At 35.7% G+C, this 21,203-nt stretch overlaps 1 protein-coding gene across 2 annotated transcripts in view; it reads right to left on the reverse strand.

Annotated features, from left to right (window-relative positions):
• Nprl3 (GATOR complex protein Nprl3) overlaps positions 1 to 21,203 on the reverse strand; it is a 654,348-nt gene that overhangs the window by 596,149 nt on the left and 36,996 nt on the right. For both annotated transcript variants that reach the window (XM_090398550.1, XM_090398549.1), the window contains exon 2: positions 9,243 to 9,297. In XM_090398550.1, coding sequence (XP_090254676.1) covers positions 9,243 to 9,297 — 55 coding nt within the window. The remainder of the gene's footprint in view (positions 1 to 9,242; positions 9,298 to 21,203) is intronic.

The raw sequence follows: 21,203 nt of genomic DNA on the forward strand, positions 1-21,203 counted from the left end.
CCCAGAGCGGCTGTACTGGTGAAACCGGATGTAGTCTTGGTGTTCTGAAATCCTGATATTTGTTGTTCTGCCTGTTTGGCCAAAGTAGGACAATTTGCAGCTGCAAGGGACCTGGTATACAACAGGTAGGTCTAGGGGAAGTGGTTGGTCTTTGGTAGAGCGGATAAGGGATGCCAACTTTTTATATGGTCTGTAACAAAAACGAATATACAGCCCTACAAGAATTAAAAAACAACAAAAAAATAGTAATCACCAAAGCTGATAAGGGAAGCGCCACTGTGGTACTCAATCAAAAAGACTACAAAGGTAAGCTAAATTCTTTAATACGAGACCGTACTACTTACCTCCCCATTGAATATAATCCGACCAACTCTCAGATCAGAACTATCCACAGACTCCTTAAGAAAGTCACTTCTTGGCCTGTGGAAGTCACCAACAAACTTAAACCTTATAACTCTAGACCCCCCCGATTATATGGACTCCCAAAAATACATAAACAAAATGTGCCATTACGTCCCATAGTGGATGGCATTGATTCCCCCACATATAAATTAGCCAAACATTTAGCCAAAACGCTCACACACTACACTGGCAACACACCATCACACATAAAAAACTCGGCCCACTTTAAAGCCAGTATAGAAAACCTCACACTCCAACACACTGACATAATGGTCAGTTTTGACGTCTCCTCCCTATTCACTAATGTCCCACTCAAAGAAACCTTTGAGCTCATCCAAGCCAAGTTTCCTCCCGATATCTCAGCCCTATTTCAGTTCACAATGAACTCAGGCTATTTCGTTTGGCAAGGAAAGTTCTACAAACAGATAGAGGGGACAGCCATGGGTTCACCACTTTCCCCACCCTTGGACAATTTCTTTATGGAGACATTTGAAGAGAAAGCCTTAAACTCCGCCCCACAAAAACCCACTATTTGGCTTCGTTATGTGGATGATGTGTTTGCTATTTGGCCACATGGCTCAGATACACTCCACTCCTTCCTAACACACTTAAACAACCAACATCCCAGAGTCCAGTTCACCTTAGAAAAAGAGGAAAACAACACCCTCCCCTTCCTAGACACTTTAATCACCCACCAGCTTGATGGAACTTTGGTTTTCTCTGTTTACAGAAAACCCACCCACACTGGCAGATACATTCACCAGCAATCCCCCCCCCCCTCATAACAATATGGGGTGATAAAAACACTATATAACAGGGCAAAATTAATCTGCTCAGATGACAAGGCCCTGACTATGGAACTAAACCACATCCTCAACACTTTCTTAGCCAATGGCTACAACCCCCAAAAAATCCAAAAAATACTAAAACCTATAAACCACAACCCCCTCCCCCCTCCACAATAAAGACTACACCAAGTCTATCACTATCCCCTACATCCAGGGCACCTCTGAAAAAATAACTAATATCCTCAAAAAATATGACCTTACTTCTTGTTACAGACCATATAAAAAGTTGGCATCCCTTATCCGCTCTACCAAAGACCAACCACTTCCCCTAGACCTACCTGGTGTATACCAGGTCCCTTGCAGCTGCAAATTGTCCTACTTTGGCCAAACAGGCAGAACAACAAATATCAGGATTTCAGAACACCAAGACTACATCCAGTTTCACCAGTACAGCCGCTCTGGGCTGGCAGACCATGCCTTAGATACCCACCATAAAATTCGTTGGAAGAAGACAAAAATAATCCATCGCAGCAAGTTTAAATACGAAAGACTATTCAAAGAATCTTTAGCAGCTCTAAAAAACGTTCCTAACCTCAACAAATTTGGGTGCATGAAACTGCCCCAAATTTGGGAGACTTTCATTTTGAGAACTTCAGCCCAACTGCCAAGACTACCAAATTAGCCCGCAAGAGGGCACCATTAGGACTTTAGGAACAAAATTAGTTCTTATTTTCTTCCTCATTTGCTTTGTTAGTTCCTTAGTGCACATACCATATCTTTATGTTCCCGAAGATGGCAATGTGACATTGCCGAAATATAGAAGTGATTCATTAAAGTTATCTTTAATTAATTTACTTTATATGCGTTGTCAATGCCGTAAATTAATTACCAGTGATATCCAAGTGTAAGTAAATAAAGTCTGCATGTGAAGTAATTTCATGACTGGGAAATTCATATACAGAGGCTAATGACTGGATCACTTGCCTTAGTATCCCATAATGCAAAACACATATTCTAACAGACATGTATTATGCTATGCATTATGGTAAGGTACACTACACAGACCGGTTTCGACTATTATTGAGGTCCCATCAGTGGGAGCCAGACCCAGAAGTTATATTTCTATATACAAGTAGCCAAAAGGTGTCATGCCTTATTACTAAAATACACTGGATTAGAGGTAGATGTTGAAAGTTTATCCACTTAGTTATACTATAAATTAAAGATGCCAAAAATATGACTTCTGCATTACTTCAACCTTGGTATCACTAACTAATCCTCTCTAAATAACTCCCCAGACATTCCCTCAAAATATCTAGTCCTACAGCCTTATTTACATCAAGTTTATTCAATTCCTCATATACCTCTTGCTCACTTATTAACAGTTCCTCCTTTCCTACCACATTCAAGTTTTGCATGATGTCACATTCACAAAAAAGAAATACCTTTATAAATTGCTCATTAAATACCTCAACTATATCCTCTGCAGCAGTTATCATTCCTCCATTTTCACCAATGAATGTCATCCTTCCATAATCATTCTTTCTTCTACTGGCGACATATCGAAAAAATTCCCAATGATTTTTTTAGCTGCATTAGCTAACTGCTGCTCATACTGCACTTTTGCTATTCTTATCAAGTGAGTCAACTTCCTTGCCTGCTCTTTGTACTTCCCATGTAACTTGAGGTTATAACCACTCGTCTTGTGCTTCTTCCATAATACTTTTCATTAGATTGTAAACCTTACCTCTTGATTCATCCATTTCACACCTGCTCCATTTACCCTCTTGACCTTTGGAACACATCAGGAAGAAAATAACCCATTTCAGAGAGAAAAAAAAATTCTATTCAAATTGAAGGGTATATGGCTGATTATTATTATTATTATCATCAACAGACCTATATGGCTCATTATTATTATCGATAGACCTCCATGGAGTGAAGATAATCATCATGGGAGGTCCAACTCTCATAACATATGATACCTCGACTAAAATGCATTCACTGTCCCTGGACTCACCACACTTTCAGGCAATGCATTTCAATCACCCACCACTCTCAATGCAAAAAATCTATTCCTTACCTCCTTGCACATATCTGCCTTATACAGCTTCCAGGAATGGCCTCTCATTCTCCCTGTCTCCAGATATTCTATGAAAAATCTCATCCATGCTAATCTGGTAATTACCCTTTACCAACTTGTAGGTCTCGAACATATTTCCCCTCTACCTTCTATCCAGTCGGCTCTGTAATTTGCATTCTCTCAATTTGTCCTCATATTCCACATTCCAAAGACCAGATACCAATTCAGTCAATCGTCTCTGAACCTTTTCCAACATCATCATCCTTTTGAAAACCTGGTGACTAAATCTGTGCACAGTGATCCATATGCAGCCTGATCAAAGTCTTGTACAATGGAATCAAAACATCTTTACTTCTGCATGTCAGTGTTCTCCACATCATTCCCATAATCTGCTGTGTTGTCCTCATATTTTAGCTAAATGTTCATGAAATTTTAATTCTCTATCCACAATCCACAAATCCTTCATCTCCTCCAAATTATCCCAACCAATCCTATACTCTGCATCCCATCTTTGCTTTCCAAATTTTAAAATCTTACACTTTGTAACATTAAACTGACATCCCCAAACACTCACCCATTCAGAGAGTTTATTTAGGTCCTCTTGCAAAGCTACATCTGTTCTACTTCTCATAACTTTCCCCCAACTTTGCATCATCTGCAAATAACTGTATATCACCATTTAAGCCCCTTTCCAATGTCATTTACATACAAAGTAAACAACAATGGGCCTCAAAACAGTTCACTGGAGCATGCCACTAGTGATTTTCTTCTGGAATATCACTCCCCACATACACAATCTGCTGATGCCTATCAGACAGCCAATCTCCAAACACACTAATCTAATATCCAATCCCATCTTCCAATTTAATTACTAGCTTGTCATGTGGCAGTCTTTCCAAGACCTTTGCAAAATCTAAATATACTACCGTATATGCACCCCCCACCCTTGTCCAATGTATTCATCACCTTGTTATAATAAATAAGCAGATTGCTAAAATACAATCTTCCTTTAGCAAATTGATGCTGTCCATTAAAGAGAATTCTACTGCTGTCCGCCGAGTTCTGAATCCTTGTCCTCAGTTTCTCCAACACCTTGACCACAACTCCAGACAAAGCAGACTGGCCTATAATTCAAAGCCATAGTCTTATTACCTCCTTTATACCTTGTTGACATCAAGTTTACTTAATTCCTCACATACCACCTGCTCACTCACCATCAGTGGTTCCTCCCCATTCCCAGTTTCTGCATTATGTTACAATCAAAAGGATGGAATACTTTAATACAATGCTCATTTAACACCTCTAAAATATCCTCCTCAGTGTTTATCATCCTCCCATCATCAATGACCAATATCCTCCCATAATCATAAACTCCATAGGAGTTCTTAAAAAGTCATTTGCTAATTGCTGTTCATACCGCACTTTTGAAACCCTTACTAAGTGAATTACCTTCCTTTCTTGCTCTTTGTTCTCCTCATGTAACTGATTATCTCCCCTCATCTTGTGCCACCTCCACAATGCCTTTTTCTTCCAGATTGCATGCTTCACCTCTTAAGTCATCCATTTATACCTACCTCATTTAATCTCCTAACCTTTGGAATACACCCAGACATTGCATCTGCCAGATAATTCCTGAGTAGAGACCAAGCAGCACTGATTTCTTTCCCATGCTATTCCTCATTCCATGATATTGCTGCAAGCTGCCTCCTGAGTTTGCCATAATCACCTGCCTTATAGTTCCATATGTAACTCTTTTTCACAAAAGTCCTGATATGGATGGCCACCACCTAAGTGATCACTTCATGGTCACTTTCACCAACTGGAGGATGAATGTGACACTTCATTTACAACAATATCTCCTGATGAGATAATCAAATCCACGAAAATTGATCCATGTGTGTGTGGCCTCTGTTATGTGCTTAAAGTAATTAAACCTTAAAAACTCAAGAAATTCATTCTCTTTGGTTCCTAAAGCTATCTCTTCATTCCAGTCTATATTACCATAATTGAAATCGTCCATAATGATCACCCTTCTCTTATTAGCCAGACCAATTTGCCTAAACATTTCCTTCTCACTGTCTTTCACATTACCAGGTCTATAGCAACACCCTACCAAATATTTTATCCTGTCCACCTCCACTTCACATCATACTACTTCAAAACCACTGTCAGTATTTATTGTATGTCAGTATTATATGATAGTGTATGTCAGTGGTGTTCAACCTTTTTTACTACGCGAGCTACTTTTCTATAAAAAGTTATTCGCTGATCTACTCTCTTATATATAAGTTATTCGGCGATCTACTCTCTTATATAGATCACGTTCCCCCAACCTGATATCTGATTATGCACAAATAAACAATTAAAAAAATACACAACTAAAAACTTTATTTGTGTATTTAAAAATTTATTTATCAGTTTTAATTATTTTCATACAACAAATATTTTGATACAACAAAAAAAAATAAATAAAAAGTATATTGAAATAAAATATTTCTCTATTTTGCAAAACCAAAGTTAGAAAAAACAACAGATTGATTACAAACTCACAAGTTACAGGAAATGCTGGTTGATTAAAAAAAAAAAAAAAGCTAATGTGAAATTTGGCATTGTTTGGACCTCGCAATATTTTCATAGTCAAGTTGATATGAATAAGTGGCCAATCGCAGACAATCATCCAAATGATCATTTGTAATTTGGTTTCTTAATTGATTTTTTATGAAGGTCATATTTGAAAAAGCGGATTCTGACAAGTATGTCAATCCGAAACACGACAGAATTTTTCGTGCAATATCAGTTAACATTGGGCATTTTTCATGTGCATACTTCCAAATGACTTCATTGTTTATTGATTTTAAATGTAAACTATTCTGAATGTTTATTATCTCAAGTTCTACTTCAGCTTGGTTTATATCAAACGGTCCACTAATTTTATTTGAAATTTCTGTGATATTCAAGTTTTCTTGAAATGGATCTTTTATCAATATAAAAGATATAATCATTTCAGTTTTATTAAAATCTTTAAATCTTGAATTCATTTCTTCCTCAACTAATTCTATTTCACGAATAAATTCTTTTAAATCATAGCGAAGCATTTCTTGATTTTGTTCAAAAAATTTTAATAAATATGGGAGATGCCTAAATTCGCGGTCATTTATATTTTTCTTTAATAAAAGTAAGTATTGTTGGAAAGTTTTTATTGAACTTAACATGTCAATTAAATTTTTATCTCTACCTTGTAACTCTAAATTTAAATTGCTTAATTTCGTACAGAAATCTACTAAAAATGATAAGTGTCACAACCATCTTTGATCACTCAATTGTGGATAAATATCTCCTTTTTCATCAAGAAAATTTTTTATATCGTTAATTAATACAAGAAATCTCTCTAAAAATTGACTTCTGTTGAGCCAGCGAACATTATTGTACAACAGAAGTTCCCTATCATCATCTGCTGTAATTTAAATAACCGCTGTTGCAGGGCTTTTCCTCGAACAGAATTTACAATTTTAAATGTAATATCCAAAATATCTTTTGTGTTTAATTTTTTAACATACCACTGTATTATTCACCAACAAGTACTGTGTACTTGTTGGTGAATAATACAGTGGTACGTTAAAAAATCTGGATATTTGTCATTGTTTTTACATAATGAAATGAAACCTGATTTATTATCTATCATTGCAGGAGCACCATCAGTAGTAATAGACACAGGCTTAAAAAGCAGAAGTTTGTGTTGTTTCACAAATTCATCAAATGCCAAAAAAATGTCTTCTCCAATAGTCCTTCCCAATAATGGTATAATTTTCAAAAGTTCTTCTTTGCTTGAATAATCTTGAAATACCATGCGAATAAATACCATTAACTGAGCAATATCAGTGAAGTCGTTTGATTCATCAAATTGTAATGAAAACACAACACACTGGTGAATGTCTGATATTAACCTGGCCTGGAAACTTTTCTCCGGCAATCTGAAACCTTGTCTGCGGCCTAGAAGTAGTCTCTCTCTAGCGACGTCTCGAACCAAGAAGCTCCTTTCTGGAAGTGGAAAACTTCTCTCTCAAGCAATGTGGATCCGGGCAGTCTCTCTGATGGCGACTCTGGACTGGGCGGCCTCTTCTCTGACAGCAATTCTGGAACCGGGACCCCATCTGCTTGCTTCAGTCCCATTTTATTAGGCCTCCTAAAAGTTGCCAGCCATGGGAAAGTTGTTTGAACTCTGTCTGATTGACTTCGGAGATGTTTACACTTAGTGCCTGCAAGCCTTTTTCATACATACAAGTTCCAATAACAATCTTTCTAATGCCACCATATACAGCTTCGGCAACAAAAACATTGCCTTTGTTTTTAACACTCTAACATATTCTTATTAAAGTAGTATATACAGTTAGCTTCAAAAGAGTTATTTACAAAAACATCTAATACGAACTACACCGAGAGAAACGAAGTTTATTTTTTTACAATATTCACATGGGACTTAACCTAAGTAAAAAATTGATGAATGTGCTTTGGAATATTTAAGCTACAATCAAGTTTTTACACTTTGCTTATAATCGTATTCACTCGGCTCGCTGTTTGACTTCCACTGATCCAAATTAATTAATTTACCTGGACTTATAAGAAAATTACTGATTTCACAATTTTAACAAAAAATAAATAAACAATAGCAATATACTTAAAGCGAATAATGATAAATAAAATATTATGTTTTCAGTTTTAATTAAATTTGTAAGTAAGGAGGAATACACAAGAAATCGACCAAAAATCGCTCCGCGATCAATGGGTTGAACACCCCTGGTGTATGTTTTTACATATGGAGAAAGCCTTTTTACATTCAGAGCATAAATATCCTACAAATGTATTGAAAACAGCCTATCCACAGCATTTACAGTTGTGAATGTCTTTAAGCAATAAGCATTACTTTCATACCAACTAATGAATTAGGAATTATATGGTAGTGTTTCTTGTTCGCTGGAACAGCTTTAAAAAAAAAAAATAACAGAATCATACTGAATCCATTTATTATTATTATGTGACACCTACAGGGAGTCCAAAGACTCATCGAGGAAGGATGGGCACCTACTCTACAACTCTCTGTTTCCACCACTCAATCCACCAACTACAATGAGCTGCAACTACCATCATCATCTACAGCCATGTCAACTACTGCCAACTACCACCACTAGTATTTTCACAGACAATCACAAATATCCATGCCCACAGCAGATTTGAACTCGCAGCCTTTTGACTGGAGAGTGGATAACTAACCACTCAGCCAGCCAGGCTGGCATTTAATTTGTATTTATACAAATGTCCAATGATATCAATAAAGGTTTGGCATGGCTGAAAAAAAGGGCAACTCTACTATTCCTTGCAGTTAAAAAAAAATTTTTTTTAAATGTGTTATTTCTTACAACATCTAAGAATTTCTGCTCCACCAGTGAAAAAAGAGAAAAAAAATGTAAATGTGACATATTTTAAAACCAGCAAACTACTGTTTTGCTCTATCTGAAAAAATGTGGTTTTTAGACTTAGAATAGTTTATTAACTATCAAAATGTATTTTGAGTAGGATAATTCTTCTGAACTCTTATAATCTACAGACAACAAATAAGATGGTTAATAGGCAGGACAGATAAAATGTGATCAGATACTATGCAACTTGTACTTAGTTATGCAGAATTTATAAAACTGATATCAAATACAATTATCAAATACCCTTAGCAAAAAAAAATAAAATAAAATAAATAATAATAAATAAAAATACAAAATAAATCCTCAACCCGCATATGATAGTAACATGTCATACAAGTTTTCATGGGTTTTAGTCACATAAAAAATATGAACTTTTATAATAATTTTCAATTTTCATATTCTAATTGTTTGTGTTACTAAAAGTAACAGCAATTACTACAATAAATTGCTAAAAAGTTTTTAAATGATGCAAACTAAAACAAGAATATTTATTACCTTGATGTTGTGAGAATATCTTCATTAATAACGGCATATGGATTTTTTCTTTGATCTAAATAAACAAACAAAAAAATTACTGTATAATCATCATCATCATCAAATTCCTGACATGTACCCTCAAGGGGTGTACAGGATATGATAGTACTACATGAAAAAAAAATTACATCATTACTAACTTCCTATCTACAATTTTCCTCCAAATCAGTCTGTTACTTGTCAACACTCCAACATTATCAGATCTTACATTTCTATCGCCTAAAGCACTTTGTACCGTATCAATCCACCTATATCTTGGTCTTCCTCTGGGTCGTTTTCCTGCCAACCTGGCAGAGAACACTTGTTTTGCTAATCTTTCCTCGCCCATTCTGTTTAAGTGACCATACCACCTGAGATTAGCTCTGCTAACGCATTCCTGGATGCTGACAATGTCAAGTTCTTTCCTAATATCCTCGTTTTTAATATGATATTGCCATTGATGCCATCTGTTCACGCCTCTAATCTTTCTCAGGACTCTCATATCTGCGGTCTCTAGTCTTTGGTCAAGTGTTTTACTTCTGACCCAGCTCTCAGATCCATAAGTTAAAACTGGTTTGAACACTGTCTTGTATACAGCTAATTTAGTGTTCAGACTAATTTCTCTCTTATTCCATATGAATTTATTCAATTGACTTCCCACCATACCAGCTTTGCTGATTCTGTTGTCTATTTCTATATTTAATTTACCATCTTCAGTAAAAATCGTGCCTAAATAGCTGAAATGTTTTACTTGTTCCACAGGTTCTCCATTCATAACACAGTTGACATTTTCAATGATTCTGCCTATTTTCATTGTCTTTGTCTTTTTATTGCTGACCTTCATACCATATCTATTACAACAACTATTCAATTCAGTCAAAGAATCTTGCAGACTTGTAGCGGATTTATTTAGAAGTATAACATCATCCGCATAAAGCAAAGAGCTGACATTAACATCTCCAATTTTGATATCATGTTTAATACCACTTTCCTTCATAATGTGATCCATATAGATTATGAATAACAGAGGGGATAATGTACATCCTTGTCTCACACCAGATTTAACATTAAACCATCTTCCTGTACTTCCTTCAATTCTAACTGCTGACTTACAACTCAAATAAAGACTAAGTATTGCTTGATATAATGCCCCATTGACACCATATAACTGCAGCGTATTGAATAGCTTCTCTCTTGGCACCTTGTCATATGCTTTTTCCAAATCGACAAAACATAAATACAGATCTCTGTTATATTCTCATGCTTTCTCGACTATTTGTCGTAAAGTGAAGATCTGATCCTGACAGCCTCTATTTGGCCTGAATCCAGCTTGTTCTTCACCATGTTTTCTTCCACAATTCTTCTCAACTGTTTCTCAAGTATACTTGCATAGATCTTGCCAGGAACACTCAGTAGGGAAATACCTCTGTAATTCTCACATGCAGTTTTATTTCCCTTTTTATATATGGGTACTATGAGAGCTTTACTCCAATCATCGGGAATTTGTCCCTCTGTCCACGCTTTCTGAACTACGCAGTGCAGCCACTGTAAGAATCTCATACCACCATACTTCAGCATTTCTGGTCGAATATCATCTACTCCTGCTGCCTTTCCACATTTTAAGCTTTTGTTTTTTGATTCTGTTGTCTATTTCTATATTTAATTTACCATCTTCAGTAAAAATCGTGCCTAAATAGCTGAATAATCATAAAATGTTATATACAAAAACATACCAGATAACATTTTCAATATGAATACAATCATGTTTTTCTTTTGTTTTAAAAATACAAAAAATAAATAAAAAAAATAAAAATAATGCAATTTCAGAGATATTGCATTGTTTTTCAGATATTTGCAATATCTCTGAAATGCATTCCATTTTCATGTAACCGATCAACATATCAAGAGTATAAAATGAATATAGAGTCATTACATATCAACACCTGAGGTAGAAAAATACCATCAAAAACCTAAAATGTTTAAAGTCAGCCAGAGAAGATGATATCTGACCAGAAATTCTCAAATATAGAATGATAAAAGTTATCTAGCACAGCACAATTCAGAAGGCATGGTCATAAGATTTTTCTGGATATTTGAAGTAAATCTCTCAATAGTACCCACCTATAAGAAGAGAAATAAAATGAATGTTAAAATTACAGCAAAAATTTCTCTACTGAGAGTTCCAGGTAAGATTTATAAAAAGATGCTTGAGAAAAGGTTACAAAAAATGGAAGAAAAACTTGGGGAAGAATAAGCTGGGCTGAGGCAAAGCAGGGATTGCTGGTATCAAATTTTCACTTTAAGTAAAACAGTTGAGAAATCATGAGAATATTAAATGGATCTATATTTAAGTTTTGTAGATCTGAAAAAAGCACATGACAAGGTGCCAAGAGAAAAGTGTTTCAAAACACTACAATTATATGGCAGAAATAAGATGTTATATAGAGCAATAAATAGTCTACATGTAAGTTGTAATTTCTATTTTTTTTTTTTAATTCTTGATTTTTCATTTGCATTTTCAGACAAACTAATCTTTTTAAAGAGGAACACCTGCTTTAGGTGTTTTCAAAATGCTCATTTTATTCTATAATCTAGAGTACAGAGCCTAGGTTGAATCCACACAACTTGATTAAAGCATTTCTTCTATAAAAAAACATTTGCCTCAAAGTTTGCAAAACAAGTTTTAAAAAAGAAAAAAAAAACTGAATTTGAAGCAGAACAAGCAAACTAGGGGATCAAATAAAACTTTGAAATTTTTATCAGGGATACTTTGGACAGGTGACTACTAAACAATATTGTTTCCATTCTGTTAGTTTCATCCCCTTGCAGTCTAGAAAGCCTTTTAAAAATTGTTTTGGTAGCATCTTTCTGCATATTTGGTACATTCACTTATCAAGAAATAATTTTTGAGGAACCTTCTGAGTGGTGCATCACAAGCAAATTACATGTTGAGAGTTTTTACATGTCACCAGCATTAATCTAAAAGTAGAATAAAACATTAAAAAATGAATTTCTTCTTTACCAGTAAGTTAACTATTCAGATGGTGTAATTTCATATCACTAGGGCTTGCAAACAATAGGTGTACCACAATATGAAGTGTTTATAAAATTATGTTCTTTATTAGCCAATTTTACTTAGTAATGAAAATAACTGTGCTCATCAATTAAGTATAATTCATTTTTCCAAAGGATATAATATTGTTGTCAATTTTAATTGCAATTCTATAGTAAGTCCAGTTTAATTTTAATAGTTCCCATTGTAAACACTGCAGACATAAGATGTGGGAATAACCTGCGATATGCGAGCAATTGCAACAACTTCAAAGTAGAATACTTGCATAGAGAAACATTTTTGCCATGTACAGGAATATAATTGGGATAAATTGTGTTGTCTTTTCCCTACTTTTTAAAATCTTTCTTTAAGTAATTTGTCTTCATTTTCAGTGTCTTCACTAGATACAAAAATACATAAAAAATATAATATATATATATATATATATATATACATAATAATAATATAATATATAAAATAATAAATAAATAAATAAATAATACATAAATACAAGAAAGAAAGAAATTTGAGAATCTTGGATTTGATCATTTTATCAGAGGATGTTATTATAAATTAGGTGTGAAATCACCCTCCAGCTGGTGAGAGTGACCATGAAATGATTACCTGGGTGGTTGCCAGCAGTGTGAGGACCTCTGTGAGGAAAGGGTATATGTGGAGCACCAAGGGGGAAGGGGTGATTATGAAGAGCTCAGGAGACAGCTTGCAGGTGTAACGAGGAATGAGGAGTTAGCTGGAAAAGAGATCAATGCAACTTGGGGGATTTTCAAGAACTATCTAGTGGAAGCAATGTCTAAATGTGTTTCAAGGGTGAGAAGGTTAAATAAGGTAGGCATGAAAAGGATGAATAGAGAGATTAAGAGTGTGATACAGAGAAAAACGGCATTATGGAGGCAGCATAAGAGAAGTGGTGATAACCAATTACATGAGGATTACAAAGACCAGGCAAGGCAGGTGACTTGGTTGGTAATGGTAGCAAAAGTTCAGTATGAGCAGCAGTTAGCTAATGAAGCCAAAGAGAATTATAGGAGGTTCTTTTGATATGTAGGCAGCAAAAAAAAAAAAAAAAAAAGAATGATTATGGAATGGAGAAAATGGTATAAGAACAGTTGATACAGTTGAGATATTTAATGAGCAGGTCATAAGTATTTCATTCTTATGAATGCGACATCATGGAGAGTTTGAAAGCAGTTGATGATGATGAGGAGGAGAGAGTGACTGTTAGTGAGCGAGAAGTATAACAAACTTGATGTTAATAAGGCTGTGAGACTTGATAATATATCGCCATGTATTTTGAAGGGATGTGTCAGGCAGTTGGCATCTGCTCTTTGACATCATCATCAATTTCCTGATATGTACTCCCAAGGGGTATTCAGGTTACTATGGCAGCAGATGATTAAGTTTACATTCTTATTAATTCTCCTATAAACAATTTTCTTCCAAATCAATCTATTACTTGTAAGCACTCCAATATTGTCACATCTAATATTTCGTGCTTCTGACAGAATCAATCCACCCAGACCTTGGTCTGGTCTTCCTCTTGGTCTCTTTCCTGACATCTTGACATCAAACACCTGTTTTGCTAACCTTTCTTCACCCACTCTATTTAAGTGGCCATACGACCTTAGATTACTCTGCTGACACATTCTTGAATGCCAACAATGTCAAGTTACTTTCTAATATCTTCATTTTTAATATGATTCTGCCTTTGATACCATCAGTTCACTCCTCTAATTTTTCTCAGGACTCTCATATCTGTGGTCTCTATTCTTTGATCAAGTGCTTATTTCTAACCCAACTCGCTGATCCATAACTTAATACTGGTTTAAACACTGTTTTGTATACTGCTAGTTTAGTGTTTTGGCTAACTGGATAATCACCATACAATTGCTTATTCTGTTGTCTATTTCAAATTTAACCTGCCATCTTCACTAAAAACTGTGCCTAAATAGCTGAAATATTTTACTTGTTCTATAGCAGTGGTCGGGAACTGGCGGCTCCTGACTGAACAAAGTGTGACTCTTTTATATTGAATTAAAAGATACAAACAACTGTATAATTAATAAAACACCTAAATATTGTTTTTTGATAAGGCCTGTTCGTGACGCTAGATACTATGCATGTGACGTGTGTTATGCATGAAATTTTATGACATGAACAACTGACAACTACCTTACATTTGAAATACTGGATCAGCTATCCTGTCCACCATGGTTTTTAGATATATACGGATTTTAACTGTCAAAAATAAATATTCTGTTAGTTAACTTATTTATTGTGGTACTAAACTGGTGTTTAATTTAGTGTCAGGTAATGTTATGCACAAATTAATTTTTATTATGTTATTATGTTGAATTTGTGTTTTTACTTGCAGATAAATTTGTGATAATAACCCTCCTAATATAAGTTCAAGAAAAAGAAAAATAATCGAAGAAAACAGAGGATTCAATAAAATGTGGATAGAGAAATTTGCATTTATAGAAGTAAATGGAAATCTGCAATGTTCAATTAGCCATCTACGACTTCAAAATAACAAATCAAGTAATGTCGAACGACATTTTTGAGGAAAACATTTAGACTTCAGTAAAAAAATATCCTGAGGGTGATAAAAGAAAAAAAGCTATTGAAGAATTACAAAAGAAAACATTGCTTTAGCAAAGAAATTTGTCAACTTGGATGAAATCTTCATTGAATACTACTGAAGCAAGTTTTTTGTATCCCTTGAAATAGAAAAACTGGGAAAACCTTTTACCGATGTTGAATTTCTAAAAAAATGCATGTATAATGTCTCTGAAATTCTATTTAAGGATATCAAAAATGACGACGAGATACGTAAAAAAAATTAAAGATTTACCTCTTTCGGCTAAAATTGTCAAGGAATGGATTGTAACAATTTCTGCAGAAGTTTCAAATATGCAAATTATGGATATTAATTCTGCCGATTTTATATCTATTGCAGTTGATGAATCAAATAATATTTCTGATATGGGCACAATGCTGCGTGATGGTTAAATATATCACATCTTCCGGTATTCGAGAAGAACTTCTTGATCTGCTAACACTTAAAGGACACACTACAGGTCAAGAAATTTCAGAAAGCCTTCTAACGAGTTTACAAAATAAAAATATTATTAATATAGTATGCATTGTGACTGATGGCACGCCTTCTATGATTGCGAAAAATAAGGGGTTCGTTAAATTATTCTCCACTCATATTCTACATGGAGTTATTTCATTTCATTGCATTTTTCATCAAGAAGCTTTAGTTGCAATTCTTTGGGATTATTACCACAACTAAAAAAAGTGATGGATGTTGTTGTGCCCATGATCAATTTCATCCGATTTCAGGCATTGAATCACAGACCTTTTGACACGTTTTTAGAGGAACTAGGTAGTCAACATAAAGATTTAGTGACATTTACATCTGTACAATGGTTATCAAGAAGAAAAGCATTAAAATGTTTTTTTCAGTGCTTAAAAGAAGTAATAGTTTTCTTAACCACTAAAAATTATAATGTAAATCATGTGGAACTTCTCAGTAATCCCGAATGGATACAAAATTTTTGTTTTTTCACTTGATATGACAGAACATTTTAATAAGCTAGATTTAAAGTTGCAAGGGAAGGGAAACACAGCCTTACAATTACTAGAGGAAGTCCTTACCTTTGAACAGAAACTAAGAGTGTTTTTCGAAGATGTTACTGAAGAAAAATTTATATATTTTGAAAATCTAAAAAATGATAGATTGAATTTAAATCAACAAAAAGTTGATTGCAAAATATTCGCTGAAATGATTACTGTAATTTTTAGATTTACAAGCAGATTTCAGGATTTTATAAAACATCAAAAGATGATGTTTTATAAAATTATAAAATTTTATAATTAGGGATGACCTCTGGTTCTCAGGAGAGAACCAGAGGTCATCCCTGGAAACTGTATAAAGAGGGTGTGAGTAGGGGAGCGAGAGGGTGGTTTTTTTCGTGCAGAGTTGTGAATGATTGGAATGCCTTGCCTGAGAGTGTGGTGTCTGCAAGGAGTTTGAGTGTGTTTAAGACACAGTATGATGAGTTGGATGACATAGGATCAATGTTGAGGAAGTTTTTAATAAAATGGTGAGAGATGGGGGGAGGGGAACAACAGGTCATCTCTGGAAGTTATATTATTATTATTAACATTTGACCTCCATGGAGTTCAGAGACTCATCACAGGAGGTACTCACTATTGCATACAATGCTCATCCAACCATGTCTTAAACTGATTCAATGTGTCCACATCCACAACACACTCAGGCAATGCATTCCACTCACCAACCACCCTCCAAGCAAAGAACCTGCTTCTCACTCCTTTGCTCACATCCTCCTTATACAGTTTCCAGCAATGGCCTCTTGTTCTACTCCCCTCTCCTATTCTATGAAAAATCTCTTCCATGTCTACCTGATAACAACCCTTGACCAGCTTATATGTCTCAATCATATCCCCCCCTTTCTCTTCCTCCTATCCACGAGGCTCTGCAACTTACATTTTCTCAATCTGTCCTTGTACTCCACATTCCAAAGACCACCGACTACCTTTGTGAATCTTCATTGTACCCTTTCCAACATATCCTCATCACCATTAAAACCTGGTGACCAAATCTGTGCACAATAATCTATATGAGGCCTGATCAAGGCCTTATACAATGGAATCATAACCTCTCTATTTCTGCATATCAGGGTCCTCCGAATCATTGTCCGATGTAATGTCTTCACAACTTGTGCAGTGTGGCCCCTGAATTTCAGGTCATGTCCACCAGTGGCAGCCCGTGAAGTTATAAGGTTGGGGGGGGGGGGGAGTGCTGCCTATACAAAATAATTTTTAAAAAATTCTTTGTTTCCTAATCAGTAACCAATTTATTAATAAATAAATCTACAGATTTATTTATTAATAAATAATAATAAATAAATTTATTAATAAATAAATCTGTAGATTTATTTATTAATAAATTGGTTACTGATTAGGAAAAAAATAATTTTTTTAAAATTATTTTGTATAGGCAGCACCCCCTCCCAACTTAAAACTTCACAGGCCGCCACTGTTGTCCACCATCACTCCTAGATCTCTCATCTCCTCTATGTCTGTTAAAGTTTCCCCACCAAGCATATACTGTGCATCCCATTGTTGCTTACCAACTCTAAAAACCTTACACTTGGCAACATTGAACTGACAGTTCCACTTACCTGCCCATTCATGCAATCTATTCACGTCCTCTTGTAAGGCATTAACATCAGCCTGACTGTGCATTGCTCTCTCTAGTTTTGCATCATCCACAAACAGCTGGATATCACTAGTTAAACAAAACCCAATATCACTAACATACAAATTGAACAACAATGGCCCCAAAACTGACCCCTGCAGCACACCACTGGTGACCTTTCTCATTTGAGATACTGCACCCCATATACAACTTTCTGATACCTAACTGACAGCCAGTCACTGATCCAACACAGAAGTCTGTTATCCAATCCAATCTGTTTCAATTTATGATCTTCCCTTAACAAACCCATGCTGATAACCACAGAGAATACTGCTGTTATCAACACATTTCTCTATCCCACAACTCACCAATCTCTCCAGAACCGTCACCACAACTCCAGATATACAGACCGGCCTATAATTTGAAGATACAGCCTTATCACCACCTTTATGCAGTGGAACAATTTTACCCTCCTTCCACTGCCTTGGAACCTGTACAGTTGCAAAACTCTTATTAAACAGGCATGCCAATGCTACTGCCAGTTCCCTGGAACATTCCCTTAAGATGCATGGTAATATGTCATAGAATCCTGCCGCCTTATTAACATCAAGGTTATTCATTTCCTCAAATACCTCCTGCTTAATCACAATTAAGCTATCCTCTCCTATGTCCTCTACACTTAAGTTCCTCATGATTCCACCCTGATCAGAATGAAACATACTTATAAATTGAATACCTCAACAATGTCTTCTGCAGCAGTTACCATTCTACCACTTTCATCCCTTAACTTCATCTTTCCATGATCATTCTTCCTTCTACAATACTTGCAACATATCTAAAAAACTCTCTAGGGTTTTTTAGATATGTTGCAAGTTTTTCTTAGCCTGATTTGCCAATTTCTGCTCATACTCTACTTTTCTTTTCCTTATTAACTGAGTCACTCTCCTGGCTTATTCTTTATATTCTTCATGTCACTGATTACCATTATTCATCTTGTACTTCCTCGAAAGTACTTTCTTTTTCCAGATTTCATGCTTAAGCTCCACATTTATCCATTTTACACCTACCTTATTCAGCCTTTTAGCATTTGGGATACATTCGTACAATTGATGCTGTTATGTATTTCTTTGTAAGGAGGGTGTGAGAAGCAGGTTTTTTGTGTGGAGAGTTGTGAATAATTGGAATGCACTGCCTGAGAGTGTGGTGTCTGCAGAGAATTTGATTGTGTTTAATGCTGGTATGATGAGCTGCATGTATGACAAAAGGGACCTCTCCTAGATGAGGCTTTTTGACTCCATGGGGTCTTACTGTAATAATAATGAATACAAAGGGAAAAAAATTTATACCAGCAGTGTTGCTTGCTAGAACAGAAGTTGAAACATATTTGACATCGTACTAGCAACATTCTGAACAAGTTATGCAGCCTCCAAAATTTTTACAAATTGGGACATAAGAATTTTAGTGTTTTATATGATTTCTGTTCATATTCTACTCTTTTCTTGGTTAAATGATTCTGTTCAATACAAATCTGTAGTAAAAAACACATCCTTAAAAATTTAGACATAATGGTTAGTTGGAAAGCACGTTCATATTTACTAATGTACCACTAATGGGCACTCTTGATTTAGTAACCTCCTCCCCTCATATCTCTGAATTATTGAAATTTAGTATGTGTGCAGGTAACTTTACTTGGCAAGGAAAAATAAAAATCTACAAACAAATTAATGGCATTACAATGGGTTCCTCCCTGTAGGCCAACTTCACAGCAACTACTTTCAAGCTTTAGTCTGGCTATGCTATGGATATGATATTATTTGTCAATTTGGCCAAATGGACAAGACACTCTGGATTCATTCATAACTCAACATAGCAGCCAATACCATTCATCAATACCGCATATAAAATTCACTTCATATGCGGAATGAAATTAAGAAAATTTGGTAAAAGCTATTAAAACAAATCAGGATGGCAAGAAAGAGTTAACGAAAGATGAGCGGGTGGCATCGTATGGCTACTCCATTATTAAAGGAGTGCTGGATGATAAGATACACAAAGTATGTTTTCCAGGCAGTAGAATGAGTAGAGTGATTGAGACTTGGATATGAGGTTGGAATGAGCAAAAAAGTTAATAGTTTTAATAGGTACGAATGATTTGACAGAGGACAAAGAGAGTGTCAGATTGGATATCAGGAGGCTGCTTTGAAGGATAACAGAGAATAGTGTGACAGGAAGGGTAGTCAGCGTGTTGCCTAGGAATGACTGTGGTGAAATGAGGTGGAGAGCAAGGATTATGAATGATATGCTGGCTGAAATGTGTGATGAGACAGGAGTACAATTTGTTAATGTGTGGAATGAGTTTGAGGGATGAAGTGAGCTGTATGGGAGCGATGGACTGCATTTGAGTGTTATGGTGTGAGTCGCTTGGAGAGACTGCTGCTGGAAGGTAGAGAGCGAGTAGAGAGAATGAATCGGAGCAAGCGGGAAGTTATGTGGAAGAACAGGAGAGTAAGGAGAGATGGAAGAGGTGGTTATGAATGGGGAAGTGAGTGGAATGACTATAGAAAATGAGAGAATGGGTGTGCAAGAGGAGCAGAGAAACGGGGAGGCTCAGAGTGGAGGGGTACACAGCATGAGAAAGGTGTATGCTCCAAGAGGAGGTGAGAGCATGTGTAGGCAGGAAAGAAATGGGATGACCGGGGATAACTACCTCAGACAGTATGGAACAGAGGGAACATGAGAATTGAGGGTCTTGGATTTTTGTCATCTCATCAGAGGATGTAATCATAAACGAGGTGTCAAATCATCCACCAATTGGTGAGAGTGACCACTGGTGATTGCCAGCAGTGTGAGGACCTCTGTGAGAAAAGGGTATATATGGAACTACAAGGGGGAAGAGGTGATTATGAAGAGCTCAAGAGACAGCTTGCAGGTGTAGCATGAATTGAGGTGTTAGCTGGAAAAGAGATCAATGCAGCTTGGAGGATTTTTAAAAACTATCTAGTAGATGCAATGTCTAAGTGTATTCCAAGAGTGAGAAGGTTAAATAAGGTAGGTGTGAGATGGATGAATAAAGAGATTAAGCATGCGATACAAAAAAAAGGGGGCATTGTGGAGGCAGCATAAGAGAAGTGGAAATAACCAATTCCATGAGGTCTACAAAGACCAGGCAAGGAGGGTGACTTGGTTGTTGAGGGTAGCTAAAGAGAGGTATGAACAGCAGTTAGCTAATGAAGCGAAAAAGAATCCAAAGGAGTTCTTTCAACATGTAGCCAGCAAAAGAAAGAATGATTATGGAAGGATGACATTGATTGGAGAAAATAGTATAAAGACAGATGTTGAGGAAAGTGTGGTGGAGATACTTAATGAGCAGTTCATAAAGGTCTTTCAATCTTGTGAATGACTACATGGAGAGATTGAGAGCAGTTAATGATGGGGAAGAGAGACTGACTGTAAGTGAGCAAAAGGTGTATGGGGAGTTGAGTAAACAAGATGTTAATAAGACTTGATAATATATCACCACGTATACTGAAGGAATGTGGCAGGGAGTTGACACCTGCCTTGACATATTTTTTTAATACGAGTCTTGCAATTGGTCAAGTTCCTAAGGAGTGGAAGGAGGGCAAGATTGTGCCACTTCATA

This window comes from Typopeltis vanoorti, chromosome 9 (assembly GCF_054136105.1).
Source record: "Typopeltis vanoorti isolate ZY-2024b chromosome 9, IOZ_Tvanoo_1.0, whole genome shotgun sequence".
Lineage (NCBI taxonomy): Eukaryota > Metazoa > Arthropoda > Arachnida > Uropygi > Thelyphonidae > Typopeltis > Typopeltis vanoorti.